This window comes from Salvelinus namaycush, chromosome 31 (assembly GCF_016432855.1).
Source record: "Salvelinus namaycush isolate Seneca chromosome 31, SaNama_1.0, whole genome shotgun sequence".
Lineage (NCBI taxonomy): Eukaryota > Metazoa > Chordata > Actinopteri > Salmoniformes > Salmonidae > Salvelinus > Salvelinus namaycush.
This window is the reverse complement of record NC_052337.1, coordinates 10,679,037-10,702,900: the sequence shown is the minus strand read 5'-3', so window position 1 is coordinate 10,702,900 and position 23,864 is coordinate 10,679,037. Positions and strand designations below refer to the sequence as shown.

Genomic DNA, 23,864 nt, shown 5'->3' with positions numbered 1-23,864 from the left:
TAATCCCAGCCCCCGTCCCCGCAGGAGGACTTTTGCCTTCTGGTAGACCGTCATTGTAAATACGAATTTGTTAACTGACTTGCCTAGTTAAGAAAATGGATGGTGAAACTTGCCAGCCAAACAGAAAAGCAAGGCGAAGCAATTCAAGCATTCATGAAAGTCATATTGAAAAAAAGTATTTTATAAGGCGTGAAGACACAATTATTAAGTGGAACTTTATAGTTACGCGGTAACATCACGTGCCCGGCATAGTCCTACCTTCAAAATGATTCGGCAATCATTATTTATTCGAAAAACACAGTTACCATCATTGTCGAAATAAGAAAGTTAGACAGAAAAAAAATCCACCCGTTGGACAAATAAAAATGCTTTGCATTAGAAAATGTCTCATATCTGCCGTTTCCATTACACATATCATATCATGAACAATAAAACCCCTAAAGAGACCCTGGTGCTTTCTCTACATGGCTGGACTGGCACAGGGAAGAACTTTGTCAGCCAGCTGATAGCTGAAAACATCTATAAGGAGGGCATGGCCAGCCGTTTCATCCACCAGTTTGCATCTACAGTTCACTTCCCCCCATCAGAGATTGAGAACTACAAAGTAAGATATAGGACGTAAATGTATTTTGTGGCTATGCTGTAAGTTATTCTTCACAGCTCTAGTCTGTGTTTAATACTGTTGTGTTTATCCCCATTATCCAGTCAGAGCTGCAGCAGTGGATCAAAGGCAATGTCACCAACTGCCCACGCTCAATGTTCATCTTTGATGACATGGACAAGATGGACGCTGATCTGATCGACTGTATAAAGCCCTACCTGGACTACTATCAAAAACTGAACGGGGACTCCTACTGCCAAGCCATCTTCATCTTCCTCAAGTAGGGGAGACAGACCAGCAGTGTGTGTTTAAGAAATAACTTTAGTATTTTCTTCAACTAGATCTACGGTTGTGGCCAAAAGTTTTGAGAATTACAGAAATATTAATTTCCACAACGTTTGCTGCTTCAGTGTCTTTAGATATTTTTGTCAGATGTTACTATGGAATACTGAAGTATAATTACAAGCATTTCATAAGTGTCAAAGGCTTTTATTGACAATTACATGAGGTTGATGCAAAGAGTCAATATTTGCAGTATTGACCCTTCTTTTCAAGACCTCTGCAATCCGCCCTGGCATGCTGTCAATTAACTTCTGGGCCACATCCTGACTGATGGCAGCCCATTCTTTCATAATCAATGCTTGGAGTTTGTCAGAATTTATGGGTTTTTGTTTGTCCACACGCTTCTTGAGGATTGACCACAAGTTCTCAATGGGATTAAGGTCTGGGGAGTTTCCTGGCCATGGACCCAAAATATCCTTGTTTTGTTCCCCGAGCCACTTAGTTATCACTTTTGCCTTATGGCAAGGTGCTCCATCATGCTGGAAAAAGCATTGTTGGTCACCAAACTGTTCCTGGATGGTTGGGAGAAGTTGCTCTCGGAGGATGTGTTGGTACCATTCTTTATTCATGGCTGTGTTCTTAGGCAAAATTGTGAGTGAGCCCACTCCCTTGGCTGAGAAGCAACCCCACACATGAATGGTCTCAGGATGATTTACTGTTGACATGACACAGAACTGATGGTAGCGCTCACCTTGTCTTCTCCAGACAAGCTTTTTTCCGGATGCCCCAAACAATCAGAAAGGGGATTCATCAGAGAAAATGACTTTACCCAAGTAAAGCAGTCCAATCCCTGTACCTTTTGCAGAATATCAGTGTGTCCCTGATGCTTTTCCTGGAGAGAAGTAGCTTCTTTGCTGCCCTTCTTGACACCAGGCCATCCTCCAAAAGCCGTCACCTCACTGTGTGTGCAGATGCACTCACACCTGCCTGCTGCCATTCCTGATCAAGCTCTGTACTGGTGGTGCCCCGATCCCGCAGCTGAATCAACTTTAGGAGACGTTCCTGGCGCTTGCTGGACTTTCTTGGGCACCCTGAAGCATTCTTCACAACAATTGAACCACTCTCCTTTAAGTTTTTGATGATCCGATAAATTGTTTATTTAGGTGCAATCTTACTGGCAGCAATATCCTTGCCTGTGAAGCCCTTTTTGTGCAAAGCAATGATGACGGCATGTGTTTCCTTGCAGGTAACCATGGTTGGCGAGGACGAACAATGATTCCAAGCTTCCAGTCTGTTATTCGAACTCAATCAGCATGACAGAGTGATCTCCAGCCTTGTCCTTGTAAACACTCACACCGGTGTTCATGAGAAAATCACTGACATGTCAGCTGGTCCTTTTGTGGCAGGGCTGAAATGCAGTGGAAATGTTTTTGGGGATTCAGTTCATTTGCATGGCCAAGAGGGACTTAGCAATTAATTGCAATTCATCTGATCACTCTTCATAACATTCTGGAGTATATGCAAATTGCCCTCACACAAACTGAGGCAGCAGACTTTGTGAAAGTTAATATTTGTGTCATTCTCAAATTTTGGCCACAACTGTACAGGCATCCATTATCCTATCTTTCCCACAACTAAGTGACCTGTAGTGACTAGTATTTTACTTAGCTGAAAGTCAGCTGTCAATAAGACATTTAATCATACAAAATTAAAGTTATTTCTGATCCCTTAATATTTACTGTGTGTTGCTCATCTCCATAGCAACGCTGGAGGAGATAAAATAGTTCAGGTGGCCCTGGACTTCTGGAGAGCAGGGCGAGACCGAGCTGAAGGATTTGGAAACACCGCTCTCCTTGTCCGTGTTCAACAACAAGCAGAGTAAGCCAGCTGTTCACTATCACGCTTTAGATGCACTGTTGTAACTCATTCTCGTATTTAACAAATCATGCATTGAAAGATCAAATCACACGTCTGTCTAATGTTAAGATTCATCCCTTTTGTTTATAATCCTGGAATTAGAAAACAAGGCGTTTTAGACCTCAAATACAAAATTCCTGTTTTATTCTGTCCATCCTTGTTTCTTCTCCCTAACCCATCTTATTACTGTCTCGTTCTCACCTTCTCTGTAAAGGTGGGTTCTGGCACACTAGTCTGATGAGCCTGGTGGACTTCTTCGTCCCCTTCCTGCCTCTGGAGTACAAACACGTTCTGATGTGTGGCATGGTTGAGATGGCTGCCAAGGGCCTGAAGCCCAACCAGGAAGTTGCTAACCAGTATGCCAGAGAAATGATTTACTTCCCCAAAACAGAGAAGCTCTTCTCCGTAAAGGGCTGCAAGACCATCAGCAAGCTGGCCCACTACACAGCATTGCAGTTGCGGAATGAACGATCTACGAATCATAATGAGTACTAATTTATGATGAAAGGTGATTTTGTAGGTCTGATAAATTGGTCTGCAGTTCCCGACGGCAAAGAAAAAGGGAACATCTACCGCCTACTCTACTGTGGGGACTTTCTTAATGAGAACATCTCCGCCAGTCAGTGACAGAAAGTGGATGACACCTCAGGTATCCGGACATCAACGGGCTTGCCTGCTGTCAGACCTTTCTGAGGAGTGCAGGACACTTGTATAGGCTGACTTTCTCCCTTTCTCACACCATCCTTTTTCACAAGCATTGATCTTAATCAGTTTTGAAGGACACCCCCTTCTCAGAGCGCAGTCACATATGAATCTTGTTGTGAGCCAATATGCAACCAAGAAAATCAGAAAAACAAATGACAACTGTATTTGACAAACATTTTTATTCACAGTCCAGAATTTAGTTACGACACCTTGTTGCAAAATATGCCATCTGATGTTTTCTCCATCTCCAACACACGGTTTAACCACAGATGTCTGTTATTCCATGCCAGTCCCAACTCTGGCTGTATCTTACAGGCACAGTCTGTATAGAGGAGCGGTTTCCCGGACACAGATTAAGCCTAGTCCTAGACTATTAAACAAGGTCAATCTCCATAAATGCTTTAGTCCAGTACTAGGCTTAATCTGTGTCCGGGAAAACGTCCCATAGAGTTCTTCATTTTACACCAGCAGTACAGCATTAATGCAGCCGTCGTTCTCTGGGTTATTTGTCACCTGGGCGTATTTACCTGAGGAAGAAGAGACATTTTAATCCCTACATTTCAGAAATTGAATTACACTGAGATTGTATGCAGTTTTATATAGTGTTGTCAGGAGTGAGATCAATCTAATACATTGCCATCACTCACTATTCTTTACTTTGGCCACACCCGTCTTATAATCAGACATTTCTGCACCGTTTAATAAAAGTATACATTCTCCTGTAGCAATGCCGGACTACACCAACCCCCAAAATTCTGCAGCCCTCTGATTAAATAAATAACATATATAGGGCCGGGTTCCCAGACAGTCTAAGCTTAGTCGTGGACTAAGCATGTTTAATGGAGAATCTCCATGGAAAGTGCTTTTTAGTCTAGAGCTAGGCTTAAATTGGTATCCGGGAAACCGGCCCATACTGATCCAGATAAATATCCATGTGAGAGGACAGGAGCTGACTCACCCCAGATGACCTTTCCCCCCTGCGTTACCAGGCCCAGCTCGCTGACGTTGACCTCTACTACGGTTCCCTTGGTGATGACCCCCAGGGTGGTGTAGAGGGGTGACGAGGGGTTCTTCTTCACACCCAGGATGGGAAGACAGAATGTGGCCTTCAGCTCCGGGTGGGTCACATGGGCCTTTTTGAAGCGTAGACCCTGAAGAGAGGAAAGGGCAGAGGCAGGTAGGACATTTATTTCAGGGTTTTTTGCCTCTTCACTAGGAACATCATTGAAAGAAGTGGAAAACTCTGTTCAACACTGAGCCCACTGGAGGAAGTTTGCCAATGGTCCCCAAAGAGCAAAAAGGTTTAAGTCAAGTCAATTTAAGTTGTTTTACGTCATTTAGTTGAATGCACTGGTTGTAACTAAGTTGATCTAGACTGATACATTTGTAAAATGTAGTTGCTCACACAGTGATGAGGGTGTTTACACGTCAAAGTTTCAAACACTGCAACTAACTGAGAAAAGTGTCAACATGCCAAATACTGTATATTAGAGGACATACACATTAGGGCTGGGGGATACATTCAAATTAATTCTCTTTTTGCGTGATATTCCAAAATGCCTGTATCGCATAATTTAGTTTTGTATTTGTGTGTTTATATCCACTTGTTCTCATGTCTTTTTGGTCTTGTCTCGTTCGCTCCATCTGTGCACCTTTCCATTCACACCAGAGATCTGTATATAATGACGAGATGCTCATGTCTCCGCCCTAACAATGGGAGTCGTTGTCCCAAAGGCGGGAAGGCAAGTGACAAGCTTAGGATAAAAATAAGCCCATAGAAAGGTATTGGGCTTAATTTGGACAGATTTTGGCGAGAGTGAAAGCTCTGATTCGGCTCTTTCTCCCAAGCTCCTCCCCCTACCACTCAAACAGTTTCAACTTGCATTTGAGGTTTGGTCCAACAGAAATCGGTCATATGGACATTCGAAACACATGGAGACATTTTACTGTAGGAGGATAAATTAACCTTTCGAACCATACCCTGTTGATGTTTCAACTCAAATCTTGAGCAGAGCATACACTACTAAAAACAGATGTACCAATTTTCATTGTGGAAAATTAATGCTCAGTTTCACACGCATTACTGCAGCATTTTAGTCAAATAAAGATTGCTATACAGGCCGTTTAGTCGGTTTTATAAAATGTGCAATAAGCATTAAACAATTATATGGAATTGGCAACTCGTTCCCATTCTGAGAAATAAGGTAGGCCACTTAATTTCAACATGTGAACAAAGTGGACAGGCTAGCATGCTGTTCAAACAGGTGGAGACGGACAGAAGGTTGTGTTCCATAACAATTCAATTGTTTTGCCTTGTTAGCTGAATTCAGAGCTTGTGAAATTATACCTAGATCAAAGAGAGGACAGGACTAGGTCAGACAGAAAGGGAACGTCAGGGGAGGGGAGGAAGGGGGGGCTAAAAGTTTACAATTGTCAGAAAAAGGGACATTTTGCTACAGATTGCGAGGCCCCATGTGAACATTGTGATAGGAAGGGACATAATCACCACGATTACAAACAGAAACCAAAGGGAAAGGGGGATAAAAAGGAAAAGAGAGAGAGGCGCCCAAAACCTGACTCAGAGGATGAAGACGATGAATCCTGAGTAGAAACTAAAACAGCCAAAATAGTCAGGGAGGATTTAGAAGACTGGTACGGTAAACATGACAGTGACCATAGTGATGATAAAATAGACATGTAGGACAGCTATATGTTAGCAAGGATGCACCGAAAGGGATTCAATCTTCTGGGGAAAAAATTATTGTTCGTTCCGCGTCTGGCCATCATTGTGTTGAGACTCTCGACACCCATAAGCCTCATACATGAAATGACTGAGGGGAAGGCGACAGTACCAGTACTCAGTATACCAGTATATCAAAGCTGTGCCCTGTTAATCTATTGGGGAGGGATGTGATGAAACTCTTGAATATAGCAGTAACACCTACAGACAAAGGTATGAAAGCCCAGGTTGTCAAGAATAACATGGTAATCTGTGGGGAAGGGGATCCATGTTACTGGTATAGTCAGGACTTAATGAGGGGAGGTTTGACCGACATACCCAAAGCATTAATGGAACTAACAGATTATGTAATATCAGGACCCACAAAAATGTCCCCAGATGACTTACACTGTACTCTGTGGTATAACAGGCAACCTGGACCCGACTCTGTATATGAGAAGGCACTTCTAAACACCACTGAATGCACAATAGGTCTAAAATGGTTTCACTATGATTCCACTCATGCGGCCGTGGAAGTGGAATTACCTGCTCCTATCCAGCAGTTTTACAGAGAAAAATGGAGCCCACATGTGTCCCTTGCTAAAGAGCCTTCCGAGAAGTGGAAGGATATGGGATATTGGGTAACAAAGGGGAAACGACTAGCAGACTGGGTCACGGGGGAGGGGGGTGTACAACATAGCCCATCCACAGACAGATACAGACGCAAATTAAACTGGAGAGCTAACAGTGCCCCAACAGTGCACATTAGTGATTGTGGGGGGGGCTTCTAAGAAGCAGAGTACCTGTTGACAGAAGAACAGGAGACAGATTTAAAAGGGATACCCGAGTATTTGTGGTCTCAGGGTCCCGCTGATGTAGGATTAATTCACTTATTTGGGACAGGGGGGCAGTATTGAGTAGCTTGGATAAAAAGGTGCCCAGAGTAAACTGCCTGCTACTCTGTCCTAAAAGCTAGAATATGCATATAATTGGTAGATTTGGATAGAAAACACTCTGCAGTTTCTAAAACTGTTTGAATAATGTCTGTGAGTATAACATAACTCATATGGCAGGCAAAAACCTGAGAAAAAATCCAACCAGGAAGTGGGAAATCTGAGGTTTGTAGTGTTTCAACTCTTTGCCTATCCAAGATACAGTGGAAATGGGGTCATGTTGCACTTCCTAATGCTTCCACTAGATGTCAACAGTAATTAGAACCTTGTTTGATGCTTCTACTATAAAGGAGGGGGGAATGAGAGGGGATTGAGTCAGAGGTCTGGCAGAGTGCCACGAGTTGGCCACGCGCATTCACATGGTAGCTTGCGTTCCATCGCATTTCTGAAGACAAAGGAATTCTCCGGTTGGAACATTATTGAAGATTTATGATAAAAACATCCTAAAGATTGATTCTATACTTAGTTTGAAATGTTTCTACAGACTGTAATATGACTTTTCGTCTGAACTTTCGCCTGGAACTGCCAGCGCGTCGTCAGTTTGGATTGTGTACTAAACGTGCGAACAAAAGGAGTTATTTGGACATAAATGATGGACTTTATCGAACAAATCAAACATTTATTGTGGAACTGGGATTCCTGGGAGTGCATTCTGATGAAGATCATCAAAGGTAAGTGAATATTTATAATGCTATTTCTAACTATGTTGACTCCACAACATGGCGGATATCTCTTTGGCTTGTTTGGGCTCTGAGCGCTGTACTCAGATTATTGCATGGTGTGCTTTTTCGGTAAAGCTTTTTTGAAATCTGACACAGCGGTTGCATTAAGGAGAAGTTTATCTAAAGTTCCATGCATAACACATGTATTTTCATCAACATTTATAATGAGTATTTCTGTAAATTGATGTGGCTCTCTGCAAAATCACTGGATGTTTTGGAAGCAAATCATTACTGAACGTAACGCGCCAATGTAAACTGAGATTTTGGGATATAAATATGAACTTTATCGAACAAAACACATGTATTGTGTAACATGTAGTCCTATGAGTGTCATCTGATGAAGATCATCAAAAGTTAGTGATTAATTTTATCTATATTTATGCTTTTTGTGACTCCTCTCTTTGGCTGGAAAAATGGCTGTGTTTTTCTGTGATTTTGCGGGGACCTAACATAATCGTTTGTGGTGCTTTCGCTGTAAAGCCTTTTTGAAATCGGACACTGTGTGGGATTAACAAGAAGTGTATCTTTAAAATGGTGTGAAATACTTGTATGCTTGAGGAATTTTAATTATGGGATTTCTGTTGTTTTGAATTTGGCGCCCTGCACTTTCACTGGCTGTTGACGAGGTGAGACGCTACCGTCCCACATACCCTAGAGAGGTTAACGCAGCAATATGTAACTTTTTGGGCGACCCGACCAAATTCATAGAAATACGTTAAAGATATGTCATTCTCATTGAAAGTTAGAACAGAGCTACCTCTTCTTAGACTATGTGCACAATTTCTTAATTTTCGGTTCTGTACATCAGTTTCAAACAGCAGAAAATACAATATTTCACAGCGGTTTAGATGGTACAATGATTGTTTACGCCAAGGTTTCCCAACCTCGGGCCTGGGCCTGCCCCAGCGTGCTCGTTTTGGTTTTTGCCCGAACACTACACAGCTGATTCAAATAACCAACTAATCATCAAGCTTTATTTGAATCAGCTGTGCAGTGCTAGGGCAAAAACCAGGACCGATTTAAGGAAACCCTGCTCTACACTATACATGCTTGTTTTGTCACAAACTGAAATTAGGCACGCTATTAGAATTTTAGTATCCAGAAAATAGTGGAGTAGTTTTTGCATAGTGCATCTTTGTCCAGTGATTTAAAAAAAAACTTTTTTTAATCGACATTTAGAAAGTTTGCATAGAAAATATACGAAATTGCGCATTAATAAATTGGCGACAGCCTGTATGCCCTTCCACTTAAATGTTTCATGTTTTAGGTAGTGGGAAGCCAGCATGGAAATAATACATTACACAAATACATAATTACTATTTGCTGTGATTCTAATGATTTCTCTTAATTTAAAGACTCAATCATGGACACTTTACTGACAGTTGTGGCTGCTTTGCGTGATTTATTGTTGTCGCTACCTTTGTGCTGTACAAATCAAATTGTATATGTCACATGCGCCGAATACAACAGGTTTAGACCTTACAGTGAAATGCTTACTTACAAGCTCTTAACCAACAATGCAGTTAAGAAAAATACCTAAAAAACAAGAAATAAAAGTAACAAATAATTTAAGAGCAGCAGTAAAATAACAATAGCGAGGCTATACAGGGGGTACTGGTACAGAGTCCATGTGAATGGGCACGGGTTAGTCGAGGTAAGTACGGTCACCATGGGGACAACGTCATCGATGCACTTATTGATGAAGCCAGTGACTGATGTGGTGTACTCCTCAATGCCATCGGAAGAATCCCGGAACATATTCCAGTCCTGTAGCTTAGCATCTGCTTCATATGACCACTTTCTTATTGACCGAGTCACTGGCGATTCCTGCTTTAAGAAGGAATCAGGAGGATAGAATTATGGTCAGATTTGCGAAATGGAGGGCGAGGAAGAGCGTTGTACGTGTCTCTGAGTGTGGAGTAAAGGTGGTCTAGAATTTTCTTCCCCCTCTGGTTGCACATTTAAAATGCTGGTAGAGATGAGGTAAAACTGATTTGAGTTTCCTTGCATTAACCTTTCTAGCCCAGGGGTCCCCCCCCCCCCCCCAACATTCCGCTGAAAAGGCAGTGCGCGAAATTCAAAAATATGTTTTAGAAATATTTAACTTTCACACATTAACAAGTCCAATACAGCAAATGAAAGATAAACATCTTGTGAATCCAGCCAACTTGTCCGATTTTTTAAATGTTTTACAGCGAAAACACAACATATATTTATGTTAGCTCACCACCAAATCCAAAAAACACACAGCCATTTTTCCCAGCAAAGATAGCTTTCACAAAACCCAGAAATAGAGATAAAATTAATCACTAACCTTTGAACATCTTCATCAGATGACACTCATATGACATCATGTTACACAATACATTTACGTTTCGTTCGATAATGTGCATATTTATAGCCACAAATCTTGGTTTTCATTGGTGCCATGTTCAGAAATGGCTCCAAAATATCCGGAGAAATTTTAGAGAGCCACGTCATCTAACATAAATACTCATCATAAACTTTGATGAAAGATACATGTTTTACATATAATTAAAGATACACTGGTTCTTAATGCAACCGCTGTGTCAGATTTAAAAAAAAAACTTTAGTAAAAAGCACACCATGCAATAATCTGAGACGGCGCTCAAATATAAATAACATTTCTCCGCCATGTTGGAGTCAACAGAAATACGAAATTACATCATAAATATTCCCTTACCTTTGAATATCTTCATCAGAATGCAATGCCAGGAATCCTATTTCCACAATAAATCGTTTTTTTGTTCGACAATGTCCATTACTTATGTCATTTTAGCAACTTTATCTAGCATGTGTAGTACACGTGTCCAAACACCGGCGCATTGAAGGCAAACGTCGGATGAAAACTTCAAAAAGTTATATTACAAGTCGAATAAACTGGTCAAAATTAGTAGAGAATCAGTCTTTAGGATGTTGTTATCATATATATCCAATAACGTCCCAACCGGAGCATTTCTTCATGTCTGTATAACTCATGGCACACATGGACATCGCATGGCTAGCGTGCGTGGCCAGGAACTGGAAATCTGCCAGACCAATCACTCAAATAGCTCCCATCCAGCCCCACATCACACTAGAGGCTTCATTCCACGTTCTGTTGACATCTAGTGGAAGGCGTATGAAGTGCAAACAGATCCATAAATTACAGAGATTTGAATAGGCGATGACTTTCACATCGACCCTTTTCAGATTTTTCACATCCTGTTTGGAAGTTTGCCTGCCAAATGAGTTCTGTTATACTCACAGACATAATTCAAACGGTTTTAGAAACTTCAGAGAGTTTTCTATCAAATAGTAATAATAATATGCATATGTTATCATCTGGGACAGAGTAGGAGGCCGTTCAATTTGGGCACCAATTCATCCAAAAGTGAAAATGCTGCCCCCTATCCCAAACAGGTTTTAAAGTCCCCGGGCCACTAGGAGCGACATGCTGTGTTGTCATGTGTTACTGCCTTGCTATGTTGTTGTCTTAGGTCTCTCTTGTCGTGGTGTGTTTTTTTCCTATATATGTGTATGTATGTGTGTACTGTATATATTTCTTATCCCAGCTCCCGTCCCCGTAGGAGGCCTTTTGCCGTCATCGTAAATAAGAATTTGTTCTTAACTGACTTGCCTAGTTAAAGGTTGAATAAATGTTTGTACCATGTTGTGTTTTCATGTTTTCTTAGGTCTCTCTTTATGTAGTGTTATGGTGTCTCTTTTGTCATGTGTGTTTTGTCCTATATTTGTATTTTATTTTTAATCCCAGCCCCCGTCCCCGCAGGAGGACTTTTGCCTTCTGGTAGACCGTCATTGTAAATACGAATTTGTTAACTGACTTGCCTAGTTAAGAAAATGGATGGTGAAACTTGCCAGCCAAACAGAAAAGCAAGGCGAAGCAATTCAAGCATTCATGAAAGTCATATTGAAAAAAAGTATTTTATAAGGCGTGAAGACACAATTATTAAGTGGAACTTTATAGTTACGCGGTAACATCACGTGCCCGGCATAGTCCTACCTTCAAAATGATTCGGCAATCATTATTTATTCGAAAAACACAGTTACCATCATTGTCGAAATAAGAAAGTTAGACAGAAAAAAAATCCACCCGTTGGACAAATAAAAATGCTTTGCATTAGAAAATGTCTCATATCTGCCGTTTCCATTACACATATCATATCATGAACAATAAAACCCCTAAAGAGACCCTGGTGCTTTCTCTACATGGCTGGACTGGCACAGGGAAGAACTTTGTCAGCCAGCTGATAGCTGAAAACATCTATAAGGAGGGCATGGCCAGCCGTTTCATCCACCAGTTTGCATCTACAGTTCACTTCCCCCCATCAGAGATTGAGAACTACAAAGTAAGATATAGGACGTAAATGTATTTTGTGGCTATGCTGTAAGTTATTCTTCACAGCTCTAGTCTGTGTTTAATACTGTTGTGTTTATCCCCATTATCCAGTCAGAGCTGCAGCAGTGGATCAAAGGCAATGTCACCAACTGCCCACGCTCAATGTTCATCTTTGATGACATGGACAAGATGGACGCTGATCTGATCGACTGTATAAAGCCCTACCTGGACTACTATCAAAAACTGAACGGGGACTCCTACTGCCAAGCCATCTTCATCTTCCTCAAGTAGGGGAGACAGACCAGCAGTGTGTGTTTAAGAAATAACTTTAGTATTTTCTTCAACTAGATCTACGGTTGTGGCCAAAAGTTTTGAGAATTACAGAAATATTAATTTCCACAACGTTTGCTGCTTCAGTGTCTTTAGATATTTTTGTCAGATGTTACTATGGAATACTGAAGTATAATTACAAGCATTTCATAAGTGTCAAAGGCTTTTATTGACAATTACATGAGGTTGATGCAAAGAGTCAATATTTGCAGTATTGACCCTTCTTTTCAAGACCTCTGCAATCCGCCCTGGCATGCTGTCAATTAACTTCTGGGCCACATCCTGACTGATGGCAGCCCATTCTTTCATAATCAATGCTTGGAGTTTGTCAGAATTTATGGGTTTTTGTTTGTCCACACGCTTCTTGAGGATTGACCACAAGTTCTCAATGGGATTAAGGTCTGGGGAGTTTCCTGGCCATGGACCCAAAATATCCTTGTTTTGTTCCCCGAGCCACTTAGTTATCACTTTTGCCTTATGGCAAGGTGCTCCATCATGCTGGAAAAAGCATTGTTGGTCACCAAACTGTTCCTGGATGGTTGGGAGAAGTTGCTCTCGGAGGATGTGTTGGTACCATTCTTTATTCATGGCTGTGTTCTTAGGCAAAATTGTGAGTGAGCCCACTCCCTTGGCTGAGAAGCAACCCCACACATGAATGGTCTCAGGATGATTTACTGTTGACATGACACAGAACTGATGGTAGCGCTCACCTTGTCTTCTCCAGACAAGCTTTTTTCCGGATGCCCCAAACAATCAGAAAGGGGATTCATCAGAGAAAATGACTTTACCCAAGTAAAGCAGTCCAATCCCTGTACCTTTTGCAGAATATCAGTGTGTCCCTGATGCTTTTCCTGGAGAGAAGTAGCTTCTTTGCTGCCCTTCTTGACACCAGGCCATCCTCCAAAAGCCGTCACCTCACTGTGTGTGCAGATGCACTCACACCTGCCTGCTGCCATTCCTGATCAAGCTCTGTACTGGTGGTGCCCCGATCCCGCAGCTGAATCAACTTTAGGAGACGTTCCTGGCGCTTGCTGGACTTTCTTGGGCACCCTGAAGCATTCTTCACAACAATTGAACCACTCTCCTTTAAGTTTTTGATGATCCGATAAATTGTTTATTTAGGTGCAATCTTACTGGCAGCAATATCCTTGCCTGTGAAGCCCTTTTTGTGCAAAGCAATGATGACGGCATGTGTTTCCTTGCAGGTAACCATGGTTGGCGAGGACGAACAATGATTCCAAGCTTCCAGTCTGTTATTCGAACTCAATCAGCATGACAGAGTGATCTCCAGCCTTGTCCTTGTAAACACTCACACCGGTGTTCATGAGAAAATCACTGACATGTCAGCTGGTCCTTTTGTGGCAGGGCTGAAATGCAGTGGAAATGTTTTTGGGGATTCAGTTCATTTGCATGGCCAAGAGGGACTTAGCAATTAATTGCAATTCATCTGATCACTCTTCATAACATTCTGGAGTATATGCAAATTGCCCTCACACAAACTGAGGCAGCAGACTTTGTGAAAGTTAATATTTGTGTCATTCTCAAATTTTGGCCACAACTGTACAGGCATCCATTATCCTATCTTTCCCACAACTAAGTGACCTGTAGTGACTAGTATTTTACTTAGCTGAAAGTCAGCTGTCAATAAGACATTTAATCATACAAAATTAAAGTTATTTCTGATCCCTTAATATTTACTGTGTGTTGCTCATCTCCATAGCAACGCTGGAGGAGATAAAATAGTTCAGGTGGCCCTGGACTTCTGGAGAGCAGGGCGAGACCGAGCTGAAGGATTTGGAAACACCGCTCTCCTTGTCCGTGTTCAACAACAAGCAGAGTAAGCCAGCTGTTCACTATCACGCTTTAGATGCACTGTTGTAACTCATTCTCGTATTTAACAAATCATGCATTGAAAGATCAAATCACACGTCTGTCTAATGTTAAGATTCATCCCTTTTGTTTATAATCCTGGAATTAGAAAACAAGGCGTTTTAGACCTCAAATACAAAATTCCTGTTTTATTCTGTCCATCCTTGTTTCTTCTCCCTAACCCATCTTATTACTGTCTCGTTCTCACCTTCTCTGTAAAGGTGGGTTCTGGCACACTAGTCTGATGAGCCTGGTGGACTTCTTCGTCCCCTTCCTGCCTCTGGAGTACAAACACGTTCTGATGTGTGGCATGGTTGAGATGGCTGCCAAGGGCCTGAAGCCCAACCAGGAAGTTGCTAACCAGTATGCCAGAGAAATGATTTACTTCCCCAAAACAGAGAAGCTCTTCTCCGTAAAGGGCTGCAAGACCATCAGCAAGCTGGCCCACTACACAGCATTGCAGTTGCGGAATGAACGATCTACGAATCATAATGAGTACTAATTTATGATGAAAGGTGATTTTGTAGGTCTGATAAATTGGTCTGCAGTTCCCGACGGCAAAGAAAAAGGGAACATCTACCGCCTACTCTACTGTGGGGACTTTCTTAATGAGAACATCTCCGCCAGTCAGTGACAGAAAGTGGATGATACCTCAGGTATCCGGACATCAACGGGCTTGCCTGCTGTCAGACCTTTCTGAGGAGTGCAGGACACTTGTATAGGCTGACTTTCTCCCTTTCTCACACCATCCTTTTTCACAAGCATTGATCTTAATCAGTTTTGAAGGACACCCCCTTCTCAGAGCGCAGTCACATATGAATCTTGTTGTGAGCCAATATGCAACCAAGAAAATCAGAAAAACAAATGACAACTGTATTTGACAAACATTTTTATTCACAGTCCAGAATTTAGTTACGACACCTTGTTGCAAAATATGCCATCTGATGTTTTCTCCATCTCCAACACACGGTTTAACCACAGATGTCTGTTATTCCATGCCAGTCCCAACTCTGGCTGTATCTTACAGGCACAGTCTGTATAGAGGAGCGGTTTCCCGGACACAGATTAAGCCTAGTCCTAGACTATTAAACAAGGTCAATCTCCATAAATGCTTTAGTCCAGTACTAGGCTTAATCTGTGTCCGGGAAAACGTCCCATAGAGTTCTTCATTTTACACCAGCAGTACAGCATTAATGCAGCCGTCGTTCTCTGGGTTATTTGTCACCTGGGCGTATTTACCTGAGGAAGAAGAGACATTTTAATCCCTACATTTCAGAAATTGAATTACACTGAGATTGTATGCAGTTTTATATAGTGTTGTCAGGAGTGAGATCAATCTAATACATTGCCATCACTCACTATTCTTTACTTTGGCCACACCCGTCTTATAATCAGACATTTCTGCACCGTTTAATAAAAGTATACATTCTCCTGTAGCAATGCCGGACTACACCAACCCCCAAAATTCTGCAGCCCTCTGATTAAATAAATAACATATATAGGGCCGGGTTCCCAGACAGTCTAAGCTTAGTCGTGGACTAAGCATGTTTAATGGAGAATCTCCATGGAAAGTGCTTTTTAGTCTAGAGCTAGGCTTAAATTGGTATCCGGGAAACCGGCCCATACTGATCCAGATAAATATCCATGTGAGAGGACAGGAGCTGACTCACCCCAGATGACCTTTCCCCCCTGCGTTACCAGGCCCAGCTCGCTGACGTTGACCTCTACTACGGTTCCCTTGGTGATGACCCCCAGGGTGGTGTAGAGGGGTGACGAGGGGTTCTTCTTCACACCCAGGATGGGAAGACAGAATGTGGCCTTCAGCTCCGGGTGGGTCACATGGGCCTTTTTGAAGCGTAGACCCTGAAGAGAGGAAAGGGCAGAGGCAGGTAGGACATTTATTTCAGGGTTTTTTGCCTCTTCACTAGGAACATCATTGAAAGAAGTGGAAAACTCTGTTCAACACTGAGCCCACTGGAGGAAGTTTGCCAATGGTCCCCAAAGAGCAAAAAGGTTTAAGTCAAGTCAATTTAAGTTGTTTTACGTCATTTAGTTGAATGCACTGGTTGTAACTAAGTTGATCTAGACTGATACATTTGTAAAATGTAGTTGCTCACACAGTGATGAGGGTGTTTACACGTCAAAGTTTCAAACACTGCAACTAACTGAGAAAAGTGTCAACATGCCAAATACTGTATATTAGAGGACATACACATTAGGGCTGGGGGATACATTCAAATTAATTCTCTTTTTGCGTGATATTCCAAAATGCCTGTATCGCATAATTTAGTTTTGTATTTGTGTGTTTATATCCACTTGTTCTCATGTCTTTTTGGTCTTGTCTCGTTCGCTCCATCTGTGCACCTTTCCATTCACACCAGAGATCTGTATATAATGACGAGATGCTCATGTCTCCGCCCTAACAATGGGAGTCGTTGTCCCAAAGGCGGGAAGGCAAGTGACAAGCTTAGGATAAAAATAAGCCCATAGAAAGGTATTGGGCTTAATTTGGACAGATTTTGGCGAGAGTGAAAGCTCTGATTCGGCTCTTTCTCCCAAGCTCCTCCCCCTACCACTCAAACAGTTTCAACTTGCATTTGAGGTTTGGTCCAACAGAAATCGGTCATATGGACATTCGAAACACATGGAGACATTTTACTGTAGGAGGATAAATTAACCTTTCGAACCATACCCTGTTGATGTTTCAACTCAAATCTTGAGCAGAGCATACACTACTAAAAACAGATGTACCAATTTTCATTGTGGAAAATTAATGCTCAGTTTCACACGCATTACTGCAGCATTTTAGTCAAATAAAGATTGCTATACAGGCCGTTTAGTCGGTTTTATAAAATGTGCAATAAGCATTAAACAATTATATGGAATTGGCAACTCGTTCCCATTCTGAGAAATAAGGTAGGCCACTTAATTTCAACATGTGAACAAAGTGGACAGGCTAGCATGCTGTTCAAACAGGTGGAGACGGACAGAAGGTTGTGTTCCATAACAATTCAATTGTTTTGCCTTGTTAGCTGAATTCAGAGCTTGTGAAATTATACCTAGATCAAAGTTGGCTGAACTTGCAATATAAATATTAGGGATGCACAATATAAAAAGTGAGCATATCGGAATTGAGCGATATTAGCAAAAAACGCCAACATCGGTCCGATGTCTAGTTTAACACCGATGTGCAAAACCGATGTCAAAGCTGATGTGCATACCTATAACGTCACTACGTCATCTACCTATGCCATGAAAAATACAGCGCTACACAGAACCAAAGCAGAAAAATACTAAGCGCACACGTCCAACAACTAAACAAGTTCAAGTCGAGCAGTCATTTGAAAGAGTAAGAACATTTCAGCGAGACAACTCAAAAGGCAAAATCCATTAAAACGCCAAGATAATGGAATTCATTGCCCTTGACAATCAACCTTTCTCTGTTGTGGATGATGTTGGCTTTCCCCGACTCGTCGAGCACCGGTACACACTACCAAGTAGGCGCTATTTTTCAGATGTTGCCCTACCGGAGTTACAGTATTGTTGAAACACATCCATGAGCTACTTGCTATGGGCACCACTGGTATTAGCTTCACGACTGACATTTGGACCATCGATGTCAGCCCCATGAGCATGCTGAGTCTAACAGCACAGTGGGTCGATAAGGATTTCGTACTGAAGAAAGCCGTATTGCATGCTCAAGAATGTGCTGGTTCTCATACTGCTGCTGCCATTTCAATGGCATTTGAGAACATGAACACACTCCTTGCTCCATTCGAACAACTGAATCAAGAAATAAGCTAATCAACTGCGTCAGCAGACGTGATACCCTCGGTCATGGCATTGAAGCGCCTGCTCAACAAAACTGCCGACACAGACCGAGGGGTTAAAACTTACAAAAGTACTCAAGGCTGTGAACAAACGATTTGGCGGCATTCTCTCTCTGAGCCTCTTTACTGTGTTGCCCCCATGCTCGATGCTAGGTACAAGGACCGTTACTTCGATGCAGACAAGAAACAGGGTTTACGTGAAATGTTACATACACAGCTGGACAAGATGGAAACGGACACAGTGACAGTGCACACCGAGGAATAGAGGCCACGGACAGACAGAGCTGAAACTTCACTGCTTGACATGGATGATGAAATCCTGGTTGAGAATGAAATGACTTAACAACGAAACAGCAAAAAATATGTTTTGATTACGTTTTACTGGTAATGGGACCACGTAAATGCCAACAAAATAACTTTTTGGTCACTGCAGGAGGGACTGGTGCACTTCACAAAATAGATGGCATCATGAGGTAGGAAAATGATGTGGATATATTAAAGCAACATCTCAAGACATCAGTCAGGAAGTTAAAGCTTGGTCGCAAATGGGTCTCCAAATGAACAATGACCCCAAGCATACTTCCAAAGTTGTGGTAAAATGGCTTAAGGACAACAAAGTCAAGGTATTGGAGTGGCCATCACAAAGCCCTGACCTCAATCCTATAGAAAATGTGTGGGCAGAACTGAAAAAGTGTGTGCGAGCAAGGCCTACAAACCTGACTCAGTTACACCAGTTCTGTCAGGAGGAATGGGCCAAAATTCACCCAACTTATTGTGGGAAGCTTGTGGAACGCTACCCAAAACGTTTGACCCAAGTTAAACAATTATAGGCAATGATACCAAATACTAATTGAGTGTATGTAAACTTCGAACCCACTGGGAATGTGATGAAAGAAATAAAAGATGAAAGAAATAATTATCTCTACTATTATTCTGACATTTCATTCTCAAAATCTGACTTCAACTGTATGTATGTATATATACATACGTGTGTTTGTGTGTGTGTGTGTATGTATACACAATTAGTATTTGGTATCATTGCCGTCGACCGATTAATCGGAATTTCAAGTTTTCATAACAATCGGTAATCGGCATTTTTGGACACCGATCATGGCCGATTACATTGCACGCCACGAGGAGACTGCGTGGCAGGCGAACTACCTGTTATGCGAGTGCAGCAAGGAGCCACGGTAAGGTGCTAGCTAGCATTAAACTTATCTTATAAAAAACTATCAATCTTAACATAATCACTAGTTAACTACACATGGTTGATGATATTACTAGTTTATCTAGCATGTCCTGTGTTGCATATAATCGATGCGGTGCCTGTTAATTTATCATTGAATCACAGCTTACTTCGCCAAACGAGTGATTTAACAAGCGCATTCGTGAAAAAAGCACTGTTGTTGCACCAATGTATACCTAACCATAAACATCAACTCCTTTCTTAAAATCAATACACAAGTATATATTTTTAAACCTGCATATTTAGATAATATTGCCTGCTAACATTAATTTCTTTTGACGAGGGAAATTGTGTCACTTCTCTTGCGTTCTGTGCAACAGAGTCAGGGTATATGCAGCAGTTTGGGCCGCCTGGCTCGTTGCGAACTGTGTGAAGACTTTCTTCCTAACAAAGACAGCCAAACGGGGGATGATTTAACAAAAGCGTATTTGCGAAAAAGCACAATCGTTGCACGAATGTACCTAACCATAAACATAATTATGACATAACATTAAAGGTTGTGCAATGTAACAGCAATATTTAGACTTATGGATGCCACCCGTTAGATAAAATACCAAACGGTTCCGTATTTCACTGAAAGAATAAACGTTTTGTTTTCGAAATTATAGTTTCCGGATTTGACCATATTAATGACCTAAGGCTCGTATTTCTGTGTATTATTATATTATAATTAAGTCTATGATTTGATATTTGATAGAGCAGTCTGACTGAGCGGTGGTAAGCAGCAGCATGCTCGTAAGCATTCATTCAAACAGCACTTTCCTGCATTTGCCAGCAGCTCTTCGCTGTGCTTCAAGCATTGCGCTGTTTATGACTTCAAGCCTATCAGCTCCCGAGATTAGGCTGGCAATACTAAAGTACCTATTAGAACATCCAATAGTCAGAGGTATATGAAATACAAATGGTATAGAGAGAAATAGTCCTATAATAACTACAACCAAAAACTTCTTACCTGGGAATATTGAAGACTCATGTTAAAAGGAACCACCAGCTTTCATATGTTCTCATGTTCTGAGCAAGAAACTTAAACGTTAGCTTTTTAACATGGCACATATTGCACTTTTACTTTCTTCTCCAACACTGTGTTTTTACATTATTTAAACCAAATTGAACATGTTTCATTATTTATTTGAGACTAAATTGATTTTATTGATGTATTATATTAAGTTAAAATAAAAGTGTTCATTGTTCATTCAGTATTGTTGGAATTGTCATTATTACAAATATATATATTTACTGATACTGATTAATCGGTATCGGCTTTTGAAAAGTATCGGCTTTTGAAAAATCATAAATCGGTCGACCTCTAATATATACACACACAATAAATATATATATATTATACACACACACACAGTATGCTAGTGAGTAATGGCACCATCCTTCTTACCATGGGTCTGATGAAGCGTTCATATTTGGGAGGCTTGCGGGTGAAGTTGTCACCTACGAAGCACACTTTGGTCACCATCCTCTTCCAGGCCTTCTTCTGCCTCTTGCCTGTACGGATTACTTTGAGCACCTCTGTCTCCCCCTGGGCCCGAACCTTGGGCAGGGGCACCTCCCATTTACCCTACAGGGAGAAACAGAATATCCGATCAGAGACCATTTCAGGACACCTTTAAGAACCTGTTTTCAACTAAACTGGCTTGGGCTTTGCACACGTAGGTCCAATTTCATTGAACGTGCATTTAAGTTAAGGACTAGGCTTAATATGGGATTGTTGGAAACCAACCCATACAGTTTTATGTTGACATTTGAAACAATTAGTCAGCTAGGTATTGTTCCCTTTTATACAAGATAATCTGTCCAGACATACACTGTCTTCGGTGAGACATGACGAAAACACAAACAAGTAAAAGAAAGGCATCGAATACTCACAGCCTTCTCCTTCCTCTTCTGTTTGATCATGTTGGAGAGGATCTTGGCGCGTGACTGTCCCTCTCTGTCCAGCAAGTAGGCTGGTACTGCTCCCTCAGGCGTCTTGTCGTCGTTCTTCTGCTTGGTCTTCCTCTGTTCGTGCATTTTGAGGCTGTGGTGAGACAGGTTGTGGTACATAGCTGTCAACAAACAGCGGCAATGGCAAATCAAAGGAAACATTTGTTTGCCCGCGCTAGACAGCTATATTGGTCTGTTAATACAGGACTAGTAAAGGCCCAGTACACTACTTTCATTATAATAAAACAATTTATGTTATTCTGATTTTTCAGAGGGTGTTGCAGCATGGTAGTGTACGACATATATACTCACGTCTTCTTCATCTGGATCTTCTCAGAGTGCCTCTGTTTGTGGTAGAGTTTGGCCTTCAGACCAATCATCTTCCTGGCTTTGTGTGAGCGCTCATGGGCCTCACGGCTCTCCTTCTTCCTCTTCCTCTCCTGATGGTCCAGGCGCTGGCCATGGCGCTTGCGATGTAACTCAATGTGTTCGTTCTGGGGCTGGGGTAAGAGGCAAAAAAGGATTACAGTTCGACTTATTTTTTAAAGGGTTGGGGCTTTCTGAATGTGTGCTAAGTAAACAAACATCACAAATCATTTATGATTTCTGAATATATAAAGGTCGGCTTACTTGGCTCAAGCATCCTCAAAATATGTTTGGAATGATGACCATTAAAGTAACTTAGTTAGCTAATTGTTGATTGATTAGCGTTAGTTACTTGAGGTAAGGCAAGATCAAAACAATTCAGTTCAGCGGGCGTATTCCTAAAGTATGTTTCATAGTAATTTCAAATGATATTAACTATTGTGCATCGGATTTGCAAATATGTATCTGAAACAAGCCGTGGTTTTATATCTAGAGCAGTTCGACCAACAAAACACATTTGAGACACTGTCGTCAGGCGTCTGCCACATGTTAGCTAGGCAGCTAGCTAACTTTGCATGCTAACACGTTTTCCTATCAAATATGTTATATAGAACGTGAAACGTGGATATCTTACCATTTTGTGTCTTGAATGTTACGTGTTCAGGTACAATACTTATTTGATTGAACTGGTTGTTTCAAATATGTTTATCTTTCGTTGTTTTGACTTAAGGCTTGGGTCGTTGGTGTTTATTTTCCCCGAAGCCAGAATTTTAGAGGAAGTACGTAATTGGAGTGTCCTCAAACAAATTCCGGAATGAAACCTGGTGCGAGGGTTCAGGAACTGTCCCGTTGCACACTATAAACTGTACTAAATTGACGAGTTACCTATAAATTAATAATAAAAAATAATAAAAATCAGGCCAGTTTTAATACTCATTACACTTATCTTTTTAAAATGTAAAACCGGAAGTGAAATTCTGATGCGAATGTATTTTGAAGGTTGCTTTCATGAGGAAAGTGTGAGGAAAATGTGGATAGATTTCTTATAGTTGCATCATTGAGATATAAATACATTACTGTTTTTGATTATTGTTATCATGAAAAATGATTTCCGGGCATTTAAAGAATGTGTTTAGCCTATTTTACAGCCAGTTCAAGGCCAACAGTAGGTGCTAAGTTTAGAGTTGAGCAGGGGCGAAATTGCCAGACCATGTGGACTATTCCTACTTCTATAAGCATAATCAGGTGCGCGTCCTTACTCAACATTGACAGGAGCGTTTTGAACAAAAGATATACAAATTGACAAAACTCAAATTGAATGAAAAAAAAAATGTGTTTCTCACAAGTGTGCATAGGTTGTGAGTTCTGCAAAACACATGTCCAATCTGACAATGAGAACTGTAGGCCTAAATGACTAAGAATCATGCAGGGCCTAAAATTAACACCACCTGCCAAATGCGGGTCGATTTTGGCACTGGCGGGTAAAATGTCCATTTCCCCAGCCACGTTGGCAGGTGGTCAAGGCTCGACAGTGTGAGCATTTCACTCACATTTGAGAATAAAAATAGTGAAGTATGCTCATATTTATAGCAAAGTAAATGCTGCAGTAGCTGTTTTATAAATGAGAAACTACCTGTTGCACATATTCCAATTGGCAGCGGGAAGAGCTTCACAGGATTGGTCGACTTGATTACCAACCAGAGCAGAGGATGGCCATTTGTTTGAAATCAAACCCCTCAGCCAATTAGATGACCAGGAACTTCTACAGGAGGCCAGGGAAGCTCTGATAGAACAGGTAATGGAAATGACATCATCATCCCAACTCAACGAAACCTCAATTAGTAGATCACTAAGCAAAACGTTTGGGAACCCCTGATCTAGTGTGGATGTAGGAAGATACGCCTACTGATAGCTAACATCACTTTACAAATAAGAGTATCAATCAAATGTATTTATAAAGCCCTTCTTACATCAGCTGATGTCACAAAGTGCTGTACAGAAACCCAGCCTAAAACCCCAAACAGCAAGC

At 41.4% G+C, this 23,864-nt stretch overlaps 2 protein-coding genes and 2 pseudogenes across 2 annotated transcripts; 2 read left to right on the top strand and 2 right to left on the bottom strand.

Moving 5' to 3' along the window:
• The first annotated feature begins 421 nt into the window (after positions 1-421).
• On the top strand, positions 422-3,295 carry LOC120026202 (annotated as a pseudogene).
• A 370-nt stretch (positions 3,296-3,665) lies between these two features.
• LOC120026199 (ribosome biogenesis protein NSA2 homolog) lies at positions 3,666-5,554 on the bottom strand. The gene is made up of 3 exons (XM_038971023.1): positions 5,545-5,554; positions 4,464-4,748; positions 3,666-4,032 (listed from the first exon to the last, which is right to left on the bottom strand). The coding sequence occupies exons 1-3, from the start codon at positions 5,552-5,554 to the stop codon at positions 3,965-3,967; spliced, it is 363 nt and encodes a 120-aa protein (XP_038826951.1). The 3' UTR covers positions 3,666-3,964.
• Positions 5,555-12,086: 6,532 nt separating this feature from the next.
• LOC120026198 lies at positions 12,087-14,960 on the top strand (annotated as a pseudogene).
• A 370-nt stretch (positions 14,961-15,330) lies between these two features.
• On the bottom strand, positions 15,331-22,625 carry LOC120025894 (ribosome biogenesis protein NSA2 homolog). Its single transcript, XM_038970609.1, has 6 exons — positions 22,470-22,625; positions 21,782-21,969; positions 21,413-21,563; positions 20,925-21,104; positions 16,129-16,321; positions 15,331-15,697 (listed from the first exon to the last, which is right to left on the bottom strand). The coding sequence occupies exons 1-6, from the start codon at positions 22,470-22,472 to the stop codon at positions 15,630-15,632; spliced, it is 783 nt and encodes a 260-aa protein (XP_038826537.1). The 5' UTR covers positions 22,473-22,625; the 3' UTR covers positions 15,331-15,629.
• Positions 22,626-23,864: the final 1,239 nt, after the last annotated feature.